The sequence below is a fragment of the Lethenteron reissneri genome, chromosome 1 (genome assembly GCF_015708825.2).
Source record: "Lethenteron reissneri isolate LAM-NWPU_2019-01 chromosome 1, ASM1570882v1, whole genome shotgun sequence".
NCBI classification, from domain to species: domain Eukaryota; kingdom Metazoa; phylum Chordata; class Hyperoartia; order Petromyzontiformes; family Petromyzontidae; genus Lethenteron; species Lethenteron reissneri.
This window is the reverse complement of record NC_083779.1, coordinates 3103144-3124152: the sequence shown is the minus strand read 5'-3', so window position 1 is coordinate 3124152 and position 21009 is coordinate 3103144. Positions and strand designations below refer to the sequence as shown.

At 45.1% G+C, this 21009-nt stretch overlaps 1 protein-coding gene across 1 annotated transcript in view; it reads left to right on the top strand.

Moving 5' to 3' along the window:
* Positions 1-21009, top strand: part of SLC24A5 (solute carrier family 24 member 5) — a 33144-nt gene that overhangs the window by 2925 nt on the left and 9210 nt on the right. Inside the window, exons 2-7 of the mRNA XM_061563719.1 lie at positions 2435-2639; positions 5116-5295; positions 9058-9141; positions 9858-9961; positions 12455-12555; positions 18423-18766. Coding sequence (XP_061419703.1) covers positions 2483-2639; positions 5116-5295; positions 9058-9141; positions 9858-9961; positions 12455-12555; positions 18423-18766 — 970 coding nt within the window. The 5' untranslated portion in view covers positions 2435-2482. The remainder of the gene's footprint in view (positions 1-2434; positions 2640-5115; positions 5296-9057; positions 9142-9857; positions 9962-12454; positions 12556-18422; positions 18767-21009) is intronic.

Genomic DNA, 21009 nt, shown 5'->3' with positions numbered 1-21009 from the left:
CTCCCTCCCCTCCCCACCCAGCCCCTCCCCACCCTCCCCTCCCCACCCAGCCCCTCCCTGCACGACGGACGGACGGACACAATAATCCCCTGTGGGCTGGTGTAACCAGGAGGTTCCTGCCAGTATTAACCCCGGTGTGTGCGAGTCATGGCGAAGTATGGTCACGTATGTGTTGAATGGTGCGCTCATGTTGCACATGCCGTCTTCTAAAGACTGTCAGACACTCCCCCAATTTTTGCCTTCAAATACAGAAGGGGGGGGGGGCGGGGAGGTGGGTAAAAATGCGAATTAAAATCCAGAAAATATGGATTACTGAGTTCGGTAAGTGAAATTAAAAATACAGGAATGCATGCATTGCATTTTCGGAATGTGCGTGGTCACCTTTAAAGAGATTAACATCTTCCAAAAATGTGAAACGAGAGACATTAATCTTCAATGTAATTTACCCACATACAAGCAATGCAGCACCATTTTTTCCCCCCGTGATGCTTTTGATGGTAGGCTGTGTAGTTTCGCGTCCTCACCTCCCCCCTGCGCGTCTCATAATACCGAACGATTATGTCCAGCCCTATTGCAACTATTGAAATTACAAGAATTAATAATTCATTGCAACAGATAAGGGGCCGTCCATAAATGACGTCACGCACCTGGAGGGAGGGGGGGGGGGGTTTGAGTCAGACATTTGTGACGATGTGTGACGAGGGGGGGGGGGTTTGATTGAGACATGTGACGTCACATCAAAATGCGCAACTTTAAGTAAATATAGAATTGTTATAACAACACTCCTACAACATCAGAGGTTAAAGCGATTTGAAGCATTTTTTATTTTCAAAATGGAAATATGGTTTTGGGGGAGGGGGCAGAGCTTTGTGACGTCATATATTAGGGGGGGTCTGACTTTTTGTGACGCCGTGTAACGAGGAGGGGGGGGTCAAAAATCGTCCGAAATCGCGTGACGTCATTTATGGACGGCCCCATAAGTGACCCCATTTGCGCAGAGGTCAGACCACTGAGCTGGCACGGCTGAGGTTCTCAGGCGCAGTTAGTCGATGGCTTCTCAGCTCAGTCACAGCGGAATTCGTGAAAACCCGTGACGTTAAATCTGTTTGCTCTTTCTTTGGCCAAATTACAGCCGTGAGAATGAACACATTCCTGCGGAGGGAGCTGGTAGGAACGTTGGGTTGCTCGGTCAATGGCCAGGGTCAACGGCGGCGTGGTGTATTCCGCAAATATGGCCGACTGTGAGGGCGGGCACAAGCCGGCGTGAGTAGGTTAAACGTTGAGTTTTATAAGGGCACCACGAGGTGACCAGCCCCTCCCCACCCAGCCCCACCCCTCTCACCCAGTCACTCCCCACCCACCCTCCCCACCCAGCCCCCCCCCCTCCCCACCCAGCCCCTCCCTGCACGACGGACACAATAATCTCCTGTGGGCTGGTGGCACCAGGTGGTTCCTACCAGTATAATCGGTTAGCCTATCGTGTGATGCCAATGCGTCAGATCTCCGAAGCTAAGCAGAGTTGAATTCGGACGGTGCTTGGATGGGCTACGTTGTCGTCTTCACTAACATGTACTGAGTAGTGTGGTGAAGTATGGTCAAACAGCCCCCACGACCCGCACATGGCATGGGAGTCGCCAGCAGCTCAGACACCGAGTTGATGTATGATGTATTCAAGGGGTGCCACGTGGCGAGATGTTAACTACCTCGCCTGGAATGCAGGAGATCGTGGGTTCGATCCCGACCCTGACGCCTGTATGTTAGGAGTTTGCGTGTTCTTCCCGTGGTCGCGTGGATTTCTTCTCTGAATCCTCCAGTTTTTCTCCCCTCCACGTTTAGAAACATACGTTTAGAGTATATGGCTCTGCAAAATTTCCACGTGTTAAGCCACTTCATTGAGTTATCATTTATGGCCAGGTCCATGCTAAAGAAGACGCTAATAATCTCAGTGGGTTCATACTCTTTGGTCTTTTTAGGTAAAGTCACGTAGGTAAAAAATAAAATAAATGAAAACTAAATTAAATCACAACGTTTCGGCTTGTGTTGCCTCCGAAACGTCGTGATTTAATTCAGTTGTTTTCATTTATTTTATTTTTTACCTACGTGACTTTACCGAAAAAACCAAAGAGTATGAATCCTTGCAGTCACGAAAGTTTCAAATCTAGAAGCTCAGTGAGCTTTACCTGGTAAAATAAAAAATAGTTTCGTTTCAATTGTAAATGTTTTCGTGATAATTTGCATACATTTTCCTAAACGTTTCACTCTTATCGTGTTTGTTTGCTGTTGTAACGTTTTGACCCCGTGCCCTTGCTGGACATCTGTGAGCTTTGTCGCTCATCGGATTCCTCCTGCAGTACGAATACATCCGATTATGTGCGTGACCGCTGCTGCTTGCGCGTTGTACGTGGCGTGGCTGCGCGTGTTTCGTGTGTGGCAGGGAAGAGCGGAGGAGTGGGTGGGGAGCAGCCTTTTCCGACAAGCCGACATGGACCCAAGTCTTGGCAGCAGTGCTGCTCGCTGCATCTTAGGGGCCTCGTCAACGCTTCTGTTGCTGCTCCGTCTGGACTACGCCGTGGGGCACGAGGCTGGGACAGGCGCCCACCACTCCAACCACATGCGTGTTAGACGAGATGATGAAACGGGTAATGCCCTTAGTTCTTTCGGTAAAGTCACGTAGGTAAAAAATGAAATTAAAATTAATAAAAAATAAAACACTCGATGCAGCAAATCTGGCTGTGACGGTCCCACCTGATGACGGAGACTTGTGTTGCCTCCGAAACGTCGTGATTTTTTTGTTTTTCATTGTTTTATTTTTATTAATTTTAATTTCATTTTTTTACCTACGTGACTTTACCGAAAGAAATGAGAGTATGAATCCTTGCAGTCACGAAAGCTTCAAATCTAAAATGGGTAATAGTCATACTAATTTCGTATGTACCGTAGAAGCCCTCTTAACGACCGTCATTTGTTCCACGAAATTTGGTCGTTAAGTGATTTGGTCGTTAAGCGAGTATAGGGAATACACGTCGACGGCGTAATACTGTACTGGTAGGAACCTCCTGGTTACGCCAGCCCACAGGGGATTATTGTGTCCGTCGTGCAGGGAGGGGCTTCATCCGGCACTGTGCACAGTGCTTCTATACACCCACGTCAACGCAGCTCACCAATCTGCCGAGTAAAACTTGGGTAGAAGTGTAAAGTAACCACTGCGCTGTTATACATCGTATTGTAGAATCATACCGATGCGTTACTGTGTAATGAGAGAACGTTCGCGCACTGGTTAGGGGGAGTGATTAGACTCCTTTGGGACGTGGAAGCTTTGACGAGCGGCTGTCCAGCATTCACGTGCTGCTGATTTTGGGAGCGACATCCTTGGCTTACCCCCAACACTTCTCTTCGTTCACCACAACCTCCGGCCATATAAGCCAGGGACTCCCCCAGCCGTATATTAAACACACCCCCCACCCCCGCCCGCCGCCTCTTCTTCCTCGCCACGACGTTATAACAACAAAAATTACGAATCTTCTACCAACGCGATTTTTCTATGTACAACGAAACAACGAATTCTCTCATCCACGCCTCCAACGGATTGTCTAGCACCCTCCCCCCACCGCCTCCCATCAATCAGGACGTGTCAGATTCACGGGACTGGCGGGATATTGTTTTGTTGTTGTTGTTGTCACCCAACGTTCTACTCCGGGCCTTTGTTTCTTGTGTACAGAAAAAAAAATCTCATAAAAAAACGAGGGATTACTACACACTGTGAATAGGTGAACTCAACCGCAGGGAGGGAGAGGGGGGGGGGGGTGACAATAATAATCCATCCAGTGGATAACAAGTAAACCCGTAAAAACAAAGTTTTTCACTATAAATCCTTTATATGCGTGGCATCGGGGCGGCTAGAGTCCTCTCGTCCTCTGGCTTGAGATGGCTGCCACCTATGGGTCAGATGATTGTCTGGCAGCATTAAGCAATTGGTAATTAAATATTTCAAAAATTTTCCCTAAACAGTGTAAAATTTTGGTTTTCACGAAAATAAATTGTCACGCACAACGAGTCTGTGTGCAAAATGTCAGCTCGATTGGATCACGGGAAGTGGGTTAACAAACGACCGAAAGATTTGCACGGTCCTAAGCAAGCAAGCAAGCGAACTTAATATAAAGGATTTAAAAAGGAGGAGGATCGGGCGAAAAGGGTCGCGGATGACTTCGGCCGTGAAGAAAACAACAAAAAGAAAAGACGAAAGGGATTTCCGATGCGTGTGACGACCACGGAGGGCGGAGGGACGTCGCCTGGGGCTTGACGATATCCGCACCTTCTTGGTTCTTTCGGTAAAGTCACGTAGAATGGAAATAAAAAAATAATAAAAATAAAACATAATAAAATAATTCTCACGACGTTTCGGCCACAACGCAAGCAGCCGTCCTCAGGTGAAGAACAGGTCTGTGGGAAAGACAGCGTTTTCACCTGAGGACGGCTGCTTGCGTTGTGGCCGAAACGTCGTGAGAATTATTTTATTATGTTTAATTTGTATTATTTTATTATTTCCCTTCTACGTGACTTTACCGAAAGAACCAAGAAGATGAATCCCTGCAGTCACGAAAGCTTTAAATCGAAAGATATCCGCACCCCCTCGAAATCGAGTGGCCGAGATTGGGTCGAAAGATTCTCGACCGGAGATGATCAGCAGCAGCAGCTACAAACACCATCAGGAATGAATGATGATGATGATTTAGACTGAAAACTTTCGTGACTGCAGGAATTCATATTCTTTGGTTCTTTCGGTGAAGTCACGTGGATAGAAATAATAAATATAAAGTTAATAAAAAAATATCACGACGTTTCGATCGCAACACAAGCGAACTGTTTTTTTTTTATAAAGGTTTGCCTTTAGAGGCTAAACCCCCTTTCCTGATGACGGCCGCTTGTGTTGCGATCGAAACGTCGTGATATTTTTCTAATTTTTAATTCACTTGATTTTTATTATTTTATTGTTATTATTTTTTCTATCTACGTGACTTTACTGAAAGCAACCAAAGAATATGAATGATGACGAGGCTGACGCCGACGATAAGTGGCTACGTGCTGGGGGTGATCGTCACGATGTCCGTCGCGCAGGAAACGACACGGGGTGCGTGGGACCTGCTTCGGACGAGTTCCCCCCCGGCTTCTTCACTCCGGAGGAACAGCGTGAGGGCGGTGTCCTCATCTACATCCTCATCGCCCTCTACCTCCTCCTCGCCATCGCCATCGTGTGCGACTATTACTTCCTGCCCTCGCTAGAACTCATCAGCGATCGTGAGTCGGCGCGGCTGCGGAGGATACGCGGATCTAGAGGGTTGCCAGGGTGGCGAATGAGGTGGGGGTAAGGTTTGGGGGGGGGGGGAGATTGGTTAAAAAATTAACCCGTTAAAACAAAGTTTTTCACTATAAATATTTATATGCGTGGCATCGGTTTTATTTTATTATTCATTTCTGTTTTTTTTTAGTAAGGATTTCATTTTTATCACATTGGTCTTTTTAATTAAATATAAGGAAAGTCGTATATGAGGATTATAAGGTTTTCAGTCTTTGTATGATTGTTTATATTGTACATTTTTGTTGGCTTGAGATGGCTGCCACATATGGGTCAGATGATTGCCTGCCACCATTAAGCAATTGGAAATTACATATATATTTTTCCTAAAATGTTGAACATTTTGGGAAAAAACTTTCACGAAAATAAATTGTCACGCACAACGAGTCTGTGTGCAAAATGTCAGCTCGATTGGATCACGGGAAGTGGGTTAAAAAACGACCGAAAGATTTGCACGGTCGTAAGCGCGCAAGCAAGCAAGCAAGTGAACTTAATATAAAGGAAGATAAAAAGTGCTTGCCGCAAGTGAACCGCATTACCTCGCTGATCTCGTCAAGGAGCGTAAACCACCACGTGAACGCAGCGGCGGATTTTGGCTAATCGTGCAACAAAGGCGGTCAGATGCGCTTCTGCGGCCGTCTGGAACGCTCTTCCTTCCGACATTAGGAAGTCTACAGCTGGGCGCGAAAGAAGTTCAACAGACGTGCATGCATACATACAAATAGCGACCTACATTAATTAACAACAATAGATAAATACTTTCAATGCATTTCCGCTGGTAAATATCAATAAGATCAATAAAATAGTTTATATTTACCAGTAGGGTCTAAAGGGTGATTACCCATCGACCCGACTCCCCTGCCTAGGCTGGGCAAATGGGACATTGTCCAAGGCCCACAATCGAAAGAAGGGGCCCACAATAAAAAAAAATAAGTGTAAGCTGGTGACGTGGCCAAGTGGGTAGGTAGCAACGCCACGTATTGAAGACATTCTCGCGGCTTTAACACCAGTGGCCGCCCCGGTAAATATTGCCCATCCAGCTTCCGAGATTTGACAAAAACCTGGCGATGTGATTGTTTCGAATTCAATAATTTTGCGAGTGATTTTTTGTTGTTGTTGCAAATTTGGACCGCGACAGCCAACGTGGCATGGCATATACTCCCTTTAAAAAATAATAATTTACCGACATCAAGGGGTCCTTAACGTCCACTGCGAAGCAGACGGCGCGTACGTGTGCTCTATTCACCCACAGTGTCGACCGGCGGTGTCCGCTGGGGCTAGAACAACGAACCTCTGCGACGGGCGGCAAATCCACAAATTGTTCGGTGCATCAAGACGCACCCTTGCCCGCTTGCGGACATTATAACAACAATAAAAGATGACTGTAGCTTCGTCCATTCGTACAATAACAACTTCAAGGTCGTGATTGTTCATTGCGCCGAGTTTTATTGAACCGTAAAAATCGGTCAATGCAAACAATAAAATATGGCAATCTAAACAGAACAGCAGTTTTAAATGATCCAATTTTGTTTCTCGAAATTGCAATCACCATTTGTAAAACAATTACAGTAATAGCTTTTTTTTTGCTCCATTTCTAATCGATTTTATAGACTTTTGTTTCAGCTTAAATAATGCATTGCTACTTTTATTGTAAATTCCCCACATTATAATAGTAACACTGCTAAATGATAAAAAAAATACCACTGCTTTTAAACTCCGCAATCGGGATGTCTGAGTTTTTTGGTTCAAGTTCAAGTTCATTTATTAGGTATAGCTCTGTGAGCCATTCAGCTCTTGAATCGGGTGCAACCGCAACAAACAAAAAACAAAAACATGAACAAGAAAACATCTTCAAGTGACTATGTGCAAACAGAAAATCCAAGAAAAGACAGCAAAATATTGCAGAAAAAGCACCATCCACCAACACTGTGTGCAAAAATCCCAGTGGGATGCAAGTCAAACCACAACAACCACAAGGCAACTTAGATTAAGGCCATCAGTCTAACTCCGTACTACAACAAACAAACATGTCTAAAGGCAAAACACTTTTCAAAATCACCAAAATAAAGCCATAAAAGTCAACCAACAACAACCACAAGACAACTTAGATTAAGGCCATCAGTCTAACTCCGTACTACAACAAACAAACATGGCCAAACCGAAAAAACTTTGAGTCTTGAGTGTTTCACTGAGCCTTTATCATCACGTGATGCTGCCTTGATGATGTAAATTCAGTGGTTCTTCACCTTGACCACAGCCTTGCACCCCTTTGGTTCTCAATGCTAATGTTTTTTTACAATGTCAATAAACACACAGGGTTTGATGAAACAAATTAGTTGTACTTCCGTGCCCCGTGCTTAATTTGTGTTTTCGATTATTTATCTTCTCAAAAAAGTCTGGCCACGTCTCTCGCACTCCCAGAAAGGGCACGCTCAGAAAAGTTCAACACACACACACGTGTGTGTACGTCAGCATGGATGAGTAGGACAAAATGCCCTCTCGAACGGCTCTCTTTATTGATCTTCTTGGTTCTTTCGGTAAAGTCACGTAGAATGGAAATAATAAAATAATAAAAATAAACCTATAAAATAATTCTCACGACGTTTCGGCCACAACGCAAGTAGCCGTCCTCAGGTGGAGTGGCATGAGCGAGCAATTTCAGGCCTGCGCTTTTACCTTTCTACTCATGTAATCGCAGTGCATACACTGCAGCGTTCTGCAGTTGCGAGCTCAGTACACAATCACACGGTCACGACTTTTCAGACTTATTTTTGCTTTGTGAAACGCTTCGTGCGAAGCATTTTTTTGTACGTTCACAACTAGAATTGTAAGAAACTCGGTTCCAAGAGGTATAATTAAACCTTTTGAAAAGCTGTAATTTGGCTTCACATTTATCTGTACTAGGTCATCGTGGTTATGAAGATTATAGAGATGCACGTGGCATATTCTCTGGAATACAAAGCAAACGTCTTTTTCTGCAAATTACTCGAATGTGACTATGCAAAGCAATCATTGCCCCCTACTGGCAGACTAACTCCCCAGGTCACACTTGCAAATGTATGTGTGTGTGTTGAACTTAGATTTGAAGCTTTCGTGACGGAAAGGATTCATACTCTTAGGTTGTTTCGGTAAAGTCACGTAGGTAAAAAATAAAATAAAAATTCAGGTGGAACCGTCACAGCACGATTGCTGTATCAAGTAATACTACGATTGCTGAATCAAGTAGCACTTGATACAGCAATCGTGCTGTGACGGTTCCACCTGAAGACGGAAGCTTGTGTTTATCCGAATCGTCGTGATTTTTTATTTTACTTTTATTAATTTTAATTTTATTTTTTACCAACGTGACTTTCCCGACAAAACCTAAGAGTATGTGTTGAACTTCTTTCGCACCGTACGTAGCCGACCGTGCAAATTGAGCTCTCAGCCGGTGAAACAAAATAAACGTGAACTTTAAAAACCCCCTTGCTGACCCGTCCACACCGGACGTCTGTTGTAAAAGAGCTTCACGGCTCATCGGATTCCTCCGGTCTAAATAAACATTCTGATAAACGCATTATATCGTCAAACAACTCCCATGGCTAACAACAGCACGGGGTAGTCTTCGTCCAGCGGTGGATCGACAAATCGCTGCAAATGTGCGTTGCGTGACCTGACCATGCTTTGTCCCCCCCCCCCCCCATCTTTCTGTCTTCCTGACACAGGCCTCGGTCTCACGCTGGATGTGGCAGGAGCCACATTCATGGCGGCTGGCAGCTCGGCACCGGAGATGGTTACCGCATTCCTAGGTCTGACACTGCCACTGACACGCACTTAGTAGGACGCGCACTTAGTGGGAGAGACGCGGTACCCACTGGGATTTTTTTTTGCACACGGCGTTGACGTACGGTGATTTTTCTTCTGCAATGTTTTGCTGTCTTTTCTTGGATTTCTTTTTGCATTTCGATTTAAAGCTTTCGTGACTGCAGGGATTCATCTTCTTGGTTCTTTCTTGCACTTAGTCACATATTCACTTTAAGATGTTTTTTGTAAAAACATTTTTTTTTGTTGCGGTTGCACCCGATTCAAGAGCCGAATGGCACACAGGGCTATACCTAATTCTAGATTTGAAGCTTTCGTGACTGCAACGATTCATATTCTTAGGTTTTTTCGGTAAAGTCACGTAGGTAAAACATCAAAATTAATAAAAATAAAATAAAACAAAGATCACGACGTTTCGGAGGCAACACAAGTCTCCGTCATCAGGTGGGACCGTCACAGCCAGATTAGCTGCATCAAGTGAGGCAATGATTCAAGATGTAATCCCTTAAAAGCGAGTTGAGGGGGGAGGAGAGGGGGGGGAGATCATCAGAATGTGGTACCTAATAACTGAAAACTGAAACACACACAAATAACCCCATCCAGTATAGCCTCGACATACTGTTGGGGCTACGCAAGGGTCGTGCGTCTGCCGCGCGGGTTATCACGGCGTGCCCGTGCGTTTCCCTTTGCCGTCTCCGCGCAGGTGTGTTCGTGACCAAGGGGGACATCGGAGTCAGCACGATCGTGGGTTCGGCCATCTACAACCTGCTGGGAATTTGCGCGATCTGCTGCCTGCTGTCGCCGTCGGTACATAAGCGCGGCCCCCCCCCCCGCTCCGTACGCCGCCGGGAGACACCGCATTTATTGCCCATTTGACTCGTAGAAACTCGAAACAAATCGCCCGATCTTCTTGGTTCTTTCGGTAAAGTCACGTAGAAGGGAAATAATAAAATAATAAAAATAAAACATAATAAAATAATTATCAGGACGTTTCGGCCACAACGCAAGCAGCCGTCCTCAGGTGAAGACAGTGTCATTCAGACACTGTCTCCTCGACAGACCTGTTCTTCACCTGAGGACGGCTGCTTGCGTTGTGGCCGAAACGTCGTGAGAATTATTTTATTATGTTTCATTTTTATTATTTTATTATTTCCCTTCTACGTGACTTTATCGAAAGAACCAAGAAGAGGTTCAAGTTAATAAAACGAAAATAAACAAAACACGACGACGTTTCGATCACAACACAAGCGATCTGTTTTTTTCCTGATGACGATCGCTTGTGTTGTGATCGAAACGTCGTCGTTTTTTGTTTATTTAATTTTTTTATTAATTTGAACCTATCAACGTGACTTTACCGAAATACCCAAAGAATAGGGGCAAATGTGTTGTTTGTGAATATCGGGCCTTGTTTAACAAAAACAAAAACCTTGACAATTTGGGGGCGGTTAGGTTTGTAGATACGTCTCTGCGTGTCGAGTGGGCGTTTGCTACATCTTCAAAGATTCTAGATTTGAAGCTTTCGTGACTGCAATGATTCATATTCTTAGGTGTTTTTTTTTCGGTAAAGTCACGTAGGTAAAAAACATTAAAAAGTAAAATAAAATAAAAATCTACCACCTTCTCCAACCATTATATAAACGGAGTGGTAGCTTCTGCAATCTCTCATTTACTTGATACAGCTGTCGTGGCTGCGACGGTACCACCTGAAGACGGAAGCTTGTGTTGCCTCCGAAACGTCGTGATTTTTATTTTATTTTACTTTTTAATGTTTTTTACCTACGTGACTTTACCGAAAAAAACCTAAGAATATCTTCAAAGACGCCTGGCCTGGCGTCGAAGGGTGGGCAAAAGCACCCCCTGTGGTGGAGGCCCTTTTGCCAGAAGCGGTCACTCGAGCGGGTGACGTGACGGCTGCGCCTTTGACGTTTATGCTGCCGTTGATCAGAATCAGAATGTTTATTTAGACTCCAGGAGGAATCAGATCTCCAGTACGGGCGGGTCAGCAGGTCACAACAGCAAACAATACACAAAAACACGATCGGAATGCAAAATAGAGAAAATGGTTAGCAAGTCACGAAACTGAATTAATGAATTATTTTTTTAAATTGATGAATGCATTGATCGAGTGTATAAGTCCGGTGTTATCAAGCTTGGGAAAAGTAGCAAAAACAACAACAAAAGCAGTCCCAGACCATATGCTACTTTACACCACACTATACAACACTATACACTACACTATACACTACGATACACTACACTATGCACTACATTATACACTACACTATACACTACACTATACACTACTATACACTACACTACTATATACTACACGACTGTACACTACACTATACACTACTATAAACTACACTATACACTACACTACTATACACTACACTATTATACACTACACTATACACTACGCTACTATACATTACGCTACTTTACACTACACTATACACTACGATACACTACACTACTATATACTACACTACTATACATTACTATACACTACAATATACACTTCTATACACTACACTATACACTCCACTACTTTACACCACACTATACACTACACTATACACTAAACTACTATACACTACACTATACACTACACATCGGGCTTTCTGGGGGCCCGTCGTGAAGCGATTAGTCGTTAACAGGGGTGATCGTTAAGAGGAGTTTCTACTGGATACGCCTCTATCCGGCTGGCCGTAATACGACGCTCGCTTGCCTTGGCTGCATCCCCCGGTCAAACGGGCAACATAGGCACGTTCTTTAAAAAAATAACCGGTAAAAACAAAGTTTTTCACTATAAATCCTTTATATGCGTGGCGGCTAGATTCCTCTCGTCCTCTGGCTTGAGATGGCTGCCACCTATGTGTCAGATGATTGCATGGCAGCATTAAGCAATTGGTAATTAAATATAATATTTTTGTCCTAAAAAGTGTAAAATTTTGGAAAACAAATTTCACGAATATTAATTGTCACGCACAACGAGTCTGTGTGCAAAATGTCAGCTCGATTGGATCACGGGAAGTGGGTTAAAAAACGACCGAAAGATTTGCACGGTCGTAAGCAAGCAAGCAAGTGAACTTAATTTAAAGGATTAAAAAAGTTATTTGCCGCTGACATACGAGGCCCTTCCCACGGCCTCGCACCGGTGTAACATTCAGCAAACTGACACGCCTCGAATTGCCCCGTATGAAATGTGAATGACCATTGCTGCTGTTGCTGTTATTATTTCCCAATGCCTGGTTTGGGTGCCGCGTTCATCGGCGGCGTGCGTCCGCGTTGTTCAAGGCCTCGCCTCTCTCACATTGGCCCCTGCTGCGAGACTCCTTGGCATACGCTGTGAGCGTGGCCGTGCTCATTGGCTGCATACACGATGGGAAGGTGCACTGGTAAGTCGTGCCCATACACACCGCACAAACAAAGATCCCCCGTATAGCCTGAACAGACTGTAGGGGCAAGTGCTGTTAGCGAGCACCTATGAAGGCCGGAACGGTACACGAGGGGGTGGGTGGGCCAGCACCACGCCCGACCGCCTTTGTCTCCCTAGCGGCGATGTTTACACACCGCACCAGGTACTCATTTGAGGCTGAGTCGACCTAGGGGAGGCCCGGGACCGGTTCAGATAATCGTCGCTGATGTTGGCCGTGAGCGGGGAATCGAACCCGGGTCGCCGGGTTCATAGCGCAGCGTAGCGCTAACCGCTACACTACCGCACACACACACACATACCACGCAAGAGGGCTGAACGATTAATCGATTTCACATGGAAATCGCAATTTGAAACAATGAGATGAGCAAATCGCAAAGGCTGCGATTTTTTGCGATTTGAAAAGTCCTATTACTTTCTTATTTTATTATTTATTATTATAACGCGTGAATAATTACTTGATGTGCATTACGGGGGCAGATTTGATTCACATTCCGCGCTGCGAAGACAGCCTGGCGGGCCAACGTGGCGTGATCCACGTTATAACGGGAAGCAGTCCACGTTATAACGGGACGCGGCCCGCGTTATAACAGGACTCGTTTCACGTTATAATGGGGCGTGGTCCTCGTTATAACGGGGTGTGATCCACGTTATAATGGGACTCGTTTCATGTTATAATGGGACTCGTTTCACGTTATAATGGGACTCGTTTCACGTTCTAATGGGGCGTGGTCCTCGTTATAATGTGACTCGTTTCATGTCATAATGTGACTCGTTTCACGTTATAACGGGACTCGTTTCACGTTACAATGGGACTCGTTTCACGTTATAATGGGACTCGTTTCACGTTCTAACGGGACTCGTTTCACGTTACAATGGGACTCGTTTCACGTTATAACGGGACTCGTTTCACGTTATAACGGGACTCGTTTCACGTTATAACGGGACTCGTTTCACGTTATAACGGGGCTCGTTTCACGTTACAATGGAACTCGTTTCACGTTATAACGGGCGTGGTCCCGCATTATAACAACGGCCACATTCCGCATTGTGCGAAAGTTGTCCCCGAATAGAAGAACCGTGTCACAGCGACAACGCAACGAGCGAGTTCTTATCGTACAGTACTTCTATGCTCCTTAACCTTTACCAATCCGCACTGACCAGTGTGGTGACGTACGGGAAAATAACCCCCACGACCGATGCGGCAATCGGGAGGCCCTCATCCAGCAGTGGATTTACAAAAGGGCTGTACATGTACATTTTCAGCCGAACCACTTTCTATACCAGCGGTGGGGAACCTTTTTAAATCCTTTATATTAAGTTCACTTGCTTGCGTGCTTGCTTGCTTACGACCGTGCAAATCTTTCGGTCGTTTTTTAACCCACTTCCCGTGATCCAATCGAGCTGACATTTTGCACACAGACTCGTTGTGCGTGACAATTAATTTTCGTGAAAAAATTGTTCCAAAATTTTACACTGTTTAGGGAAAACAAATTAAATATTTAATTACCAATTGTTTAATACTGCAGACAATCATCTGACCCATAGGTGGCAGCCATCTCAAGCCAGAGGACGAGAGGATTCTAGCTGCCACGCATATAAAGGATTTATAGTGACAAACTTTGTTTTTACGGGTTAATTTTTTTCTGACTTAATTTGGAGCTTTCGTGACTGCAGGAATTATTCTTTGGTTATGTTATCCGACTCTCTGTTGTATGACATTACATTTCTAAGTATACTAGATTTGTGTTTCTATTTAATTTATACCTGATGACGATTGCTTGTGTTGCAATCGAAACGTCGTATGCTAGTATTTAATTTAATTTATTATTTTATCTTTATACGTGACTTTACCGACAGAACCAAAGAATAACCTTTTTTCTGCCAAGGGCCATTTGGATATTTATGTGACATCATTCGCGGCCCATACAAAATTATCAACTTAAAAATGAGCCCGTTATATTTGGTCAAGCATTTAATGAACTCGCCCCTAATGCGATGGGCTGGAACTGCTTCTCTCTGGCGAGGCGTGTTATGTTAGCTGGTGTTGATGATGATGTTGCTGCTACTCGCAACTGCTTTTCCAGGTTTGCTCCGAGATTTATTGAATTTCGAGTCCCGCCTGCGGTTGCCTTGGCAGGGCCACACCAAATGATTTCACGGGCCTTGTGCGGCCCGCGGCCCGGACGTTCCCCACACCTGATCTACACTGCAGTCATTGATGACGCACTTAGACACTCTCCTTGCCTAGCCCCTGCTTAGCTTCGGAGATCGGACGCACCATGCGGCGCGTGTGTTACAGGCCACGGGAGGTCAGCCCCGTGTCGGTCATCGCCGCTTTCGCCAACCCGCGCTGACCGGCGTGGTGAAGTACGTTCAAATTTTCTTGGTTCTTTCGGTAAAGTCACGTAGAAGGGAAGTAATAAAATAATAAAAATAAAACATAATAAAATAAAATAATTCTCACGACGTTTCGGCCACAACGCAAGCAGCCGTCTTAACCTGAAGATGGCTGCTTCAAAATAATAAAAATAAAACATAATAAAATAAAATAATTCTCACGTTTCGGCCACAACGCAAGCAGCCGTCCTCAGGTGAAGGACGGTTGCTTGCGTTGTGGCCGAAACGTCGTGAGAATTATTTTATTTTATTATGTTTTATTTTGTATTATTTTATAACTTCCCTTCTACGTGACTTTACCGAAAGAACCAAGAAGATGAATCCCTGCAGTCACGAAAGCTTTACGTTCAAATTGACTCCCTTTCGGCCAGCGACGCTGTGGGTCGGGGAGGCGTTCACCCAGCAGTAGATTTTGACACCGGGCCCCCTCGTGCACGAGTGTGGGGGGCTTTAAAAAAAAATTGGGCTGCGGCGAGATTCGTTTTTAATCTATCATAGCAAAGATAGCGAAGTAATTACTGGGGGGGGGGTGTCCTTTTGAGTTATTTTTCTCATTCTGCGAGCTGCGGCCACGTAAGAAGACAGATAGCTCTGCTGCCATTTAGTCCATTGACTCAGTTAATTAAACCCGGCCGCCACCGCCGCCGCCACCGCCAAAAAAAAAATCTCGCACCGCGCATTGTACGAGTGTACGGAATGAAAGGAGAGGGGCGAGGAGGGGGGGGGGTGATGCGTCCCCCCCCCCCAGCTCTCTTCTTTCCATCCAGGTGTGAGCAGAATGGGTAATGATCGTGGCCCCGTTTAGTGTCACCGTGCTATTGATTCGCCACCCCCCCCCGGCCCCCACCACCACCTCTCGGAGACTGAAGACGACTCACCGGTAACTTCAAAGGGAGGGCAACGTTTTTTAGCGAAATTTGACGGGTTTTTCGTGCAGAATTAGACCTTTGAAATGCTAAATATGTAGCCTCTAAGCAGGCGACATGGTTTTTGTGTTGGCTCGGATTGCAATAAAATAAACCGGCGCTGAGACGATTGGTCGATCAAATGACCGTATCGAATTAAAGATTTATTTTTTTGTTAAAGATTTATTTTCTTGTTGCGTGTTCGATTACCGGGGCCCCTTTGAAAATGACGGCCAATCTCTCAGAATGCGATGCCCAGCTGCCGCCTTTGTGGACGTACTGGTCCCTGCCATAGGAATGTGGCAGGGACTGTCGCCTTCATAAGATGATCAGGAGGACCCCATTGGAACCTCATTTGCCAGTAAAAAATATGATAATTGTTTTTTTACCCTTTTATCTGGCAACAAAACTGACACCTTTTTTTACTGGCAAATGAGGTTCCAATGGTGTAAATGCTTACCCCGAGCTCTCATACTCTGATGGTGCATTGTCTTTGAGTTGTGCGCCTTTTGGCGTAATCTGGTCCAACACCATGTGAGACTAGGCTCTAAGGAAAGCTGTCTCGGGTGTGGACCAATCAAATTCAAGGGCAGTGCACACATTATCAGAGTTGTGTTTTTTGTTTGCATTATGACTGCAGGTATTGTGGTCTATGCAAACAGAAGGACCCTTTAACATTTTTTTTTTACTCTTATCTTGAAAATGATCAAAATTCAACACCAATAAGGTTGGTCACGTGGCTCATGGGTCGGAGCATCGCCGAGGTCCTGGCTCGCGATTTCCGGCTTCAGTCGCCCTGTGGTTGCGTCGGGCTGAACGATTAATCGATTTCAAATCGATTTCAAATCGATTGATCGATTTCAAATCGATTGATCGATTTCAAATCGATTGATCAATTTCAAATCGATTGATCGATTTCAAATGGATTAATCGCAATTTGAAACAATGCGATTAGCAAATCGCAAAGGCTGTGATTTTTTTGCGATTTGAAAAGTTTGATTGCTTTCTTATTGGAATTTGTTTATTTTTTATTATTATAACTTTATTTATTTAACTTAATAATTGTTTTATGTTTGATTGTTCTATTTCAATTAAAACATTTTAATAAATACATGTTGGAAGCAATTCATATCTTTTAAGTTCTCATCCTTGCATTAGAATATATAGAGCAGTTCATATTTTGATGGCATCATGTGGTAATGCTCCATCACATGTGTTAAATCTATCACACAGTGAACATTGAACTGAAGCTTGACCTTAAAAAACATTAATCGCAAATAAAATCGCAACCGCAATATCTTTCAGAAAAATCGCAATTAGATATTTTCCCCAAATCGTTCAGAGCCGAGTGGAGTGGAGGTGGTGGTCTCAGGCTGGTCAAAAATGACCGCACCAATTTTTTTTTTTCAATGAAATATTAAATCAGTTTTCCGATTTCTGTGGTCAGAATTCACCTTGGATAATGCCGAAAATAATACATTTGTTGGTTTTGCCTGTGATGCGGTGAACGCTTCTCTGCAGCGTTGTACGTGAGCAACATCAGTCCCTCGTGTGTGTGTGCACATCAACATTCACCCCAGAATCTTTATTGAAACCGGAGGAATCCGTTGAGTTCTAGATTTGAAGCTTTCGTGACTGCAAGGATTCATATTCTTATTTTATTTTACTTTTATGAATTTTAATCTTTTACCTACGTGACTTTACCGAAAAAACCTATGAATATGAATCCGATGAGCTATAAAGTTCTTTTTCACAGATATCCAATAGGAGCGGGTGAGAACCCGTTACCTGACGAGGCCTCAAATGTAGTTCGGTAACGTCTCTTTCTGTGGGTCGTTCTCTGATTACGGGATGTTGTTTTTGCTTTGCGAGAGTTTCTTAGTTTCACGATGTGAACGCCGATGATGCAATTACAATAAGATTACAAAATTTGTCTATACACAGAAACAAATCCTCAATGTAAATTCTCACTCGTGCGCGTTTCAAGAATTATCGTCCAGCGTGAAATCTATCGCAAGTGCCGGCAATGTTTTCGTGAAATTCGCACAATAGTATGAACTTCTGTTCCTGCGATTACTCCGCTGAGTTAACCTCACACACGCGAGCATTCTCTCATCACTCTGTCTCATCACTTTCTCTTATCACTCTCTCGCTCGCTCGCATGCCATCGGCGAGGGTTTCCAGATGCGATTCGCGGAGAGCCAAAAAGTTCCGCGGATGACGAGAAAACTCTTTCGTTGTCCTTCCCCCGCACCTCCGATTGTCACGGCTGGCTACGTGCGGTGCGAAAGAAGTTTCAACGTACATACGAATCTACTGTTGTCACGAACGCCTCGGGGAAACATCATCTCCAGTACATCGGCGGAGGCGGCGGCGGTGGCGACGCGCCACGAGCTCAAACGATTTATATTTACGCGATCTAACTCAACAAAACAAAAAAAAACCCTCCGACAAAAAATCTTTACCACGGATGATATCGGTCGCGGAAGCCCGCGTGTCAAAACTCGAATGGCTTCTCTCGCAGGTACGAGGCCCTCTCGCTCGTGTCCGTCTACGCTGCCTACGTGGTGGCTCTGCACTTCGACGCGCGCCTCCGCCGCGCCTTCACACGCGGCTGCTTGTGCCTCCGCACGGCCGGGCAGCACCGCCGCCATCAGCCGGGTCACGACCCCGAGACGCAGCCGCTCGTCGGCGTCGACGCGGCCGGCGAGGAACACAGTGGCGGCACCTCGCGTCGTTCCTCGACGGGGGTCAACGACTTCCTGCACGGGCGCGCCAGGTCGGACAGCGGCGTCATCCTCAAGGACGACTCGGACTACTCGCAGTTGACCCTCAGCCTGCACGGCCTCACGTCGCTGGAGGACGAGGGTCAGAGTTCGAACACCGCACCCGCTCCCCCGTCGAGTTCGTGCACGAGTCGGGTGTCGTTTTTAAATCATTTATATTAAGTTCACTCGCTTGCTTGCTTGCTTGCGCGCTTACGACCGTGCAAATCTTTCGGTCGTTTTTTTAACCCACTTCCCGTGATCCAATCGAGCTGACATTTTGCACACAGACTCGTTGTGCGTGGCAATTTATTTTCGTGAAAAAAAATTCCAAAATTTTACACTTTTTAGGACAAAAGAAATTTAATTTAATTACCAATTGCTTAATGGTGGCAGGCAATCATCTTACCCATAGGTGGCAGCCATCTCAAGCCAGAGGACGAGAGGACTCTAGCCGCCACGCATATAAAGGATTTATAGTGAAAAACTTTGTTTTCACGGGTTAAATTTTTTCGTGTGGGCACGCGGACGTAGTGACACGTTTGGTGCCGGCCGTTTGAGATGAGTTGAGTGGGGCGTCGTGAGGAGGAGGATGAGGATGAGGGATTCGTTGTTGTCGGTTCAGAATATATCGATCGACGCAGTGGCCGCGTGGCAGTAGCCGTGCAGGAGCAAACCCGCTGGACGTCTGTGAAAACAAACTGGACATCTGTCGGCGGCGTAGATCCATCGGATTCCTCAAGGATAAATAAATATTCAGATTCTGTTTAAATATCACGATTCCGTTTAAAGCCCGCCTCAAGACGCGCTACGTTTCTCTCGCGAACCCGTTCTCATAATTGGCTCCTATAACTTATCAGTTTCCTCGGCCTGGCCGTTGGCCCACGATGTATTTGTTTATTTATTGTTGTGATCTACAAGGCATCGAGTGCCTTGCACAGAGGCGCTACGCGATTGTAATTTATTGTCACAATTATTCATTCAATCAAGTCGTTCGGTGGTGGAAGGGATAACACCAACAATGCCGGCACGAACACTGCCGCCACGTTTATGTATGTACTAGCGGTAAGTACCCGGGCGACAGACACACACATCGACCTACACACACAACAACAACAACAACAACCGCCATTCGCCACTAAGTGGCGGTGACGTCACCACGACGCTTGTGCCAGGCCAAGTGCACCTTGAGGCCACGTGAAGTGTCGAACTCCCGCTGGCAGGAGGTCATGGGGCAGACCCAGCAGGTGCCACGGGTCGACTGACACACAGGCATTGACCCACACACACAGAGACATCGACTTACACACACACACATGTGGACTCACACACACAGACATCGACTTTAGATATTCACACACATGGAGTTACACACACACATGGACTAACACACACGCACATGCACCTACACACACACACACATGGACTAACACACACGCACATGCACCTACACACACACACACACAAAGAAATGGACTTACACACTTCCATGGAGCCACACACACACATGGACTGACATACACAGACACATCGACTCACACACACGTATGTTTGTTGTATGTGTGTTTGTTGAACTTCTATTGCACCATACGTGGCCAACCGTGCTAATGGGAAGTGCAGGAGGGATGGGGTGGTGTGGTCATCACCACGCCCGTCCGCCTTTGTCTCCCCTCCCCAATGCTGATGTTTACACACACACCACACCGGGTACGAATTAAATTCAAGGCTGAGTTGACCTAGCGGAGATCTGGGACCGTTTCAGATAATCGTAACTGCTATTTGGACGTGAGCGGAAAACTCGTAACGCAGTGCGCTAACAGCTCCACCACCACTCCCTCTAAAATGTAATTAATTACATAAAGAGGCGTTTAGATTAATTGCCTGCTATGAATTTCCACGTGATTAGCCACTTTGCTGAGCTATCATTTGCGATAGCCAGGTAGATTTTGAAAAATAGCTATATAGCTCAGTGGGCCTTACCTGGTAAAATACAAAGAGTTGATGAGTTTCATCCACTGCACGTGATTAGAACCGAGTTCTAGATTTGAAGCTTTCGTGACTGCAAGGATTCATACTCTTAGTTCTTTCGGTAAAGTCACATAGGTAAAAAATGAAATTAATAAAAATAAAACATTAAATAAAACAATTTTTATTGTTTTATTTTTATTAATTTCATTTTTTACCTACGTGACTTTACCGAAAGAACTAAGAGTATAGAACCGAGTTCTCAAGAGCGTGACGCGTTGATGGAAATGTTTCTTGGCTGCAATAAATTTCCAGGCCACTTCGTTGGAGCTATCATTCGTCCACAATAAAGGTTTTTGGCTCAGATCGCGTTATTTATAA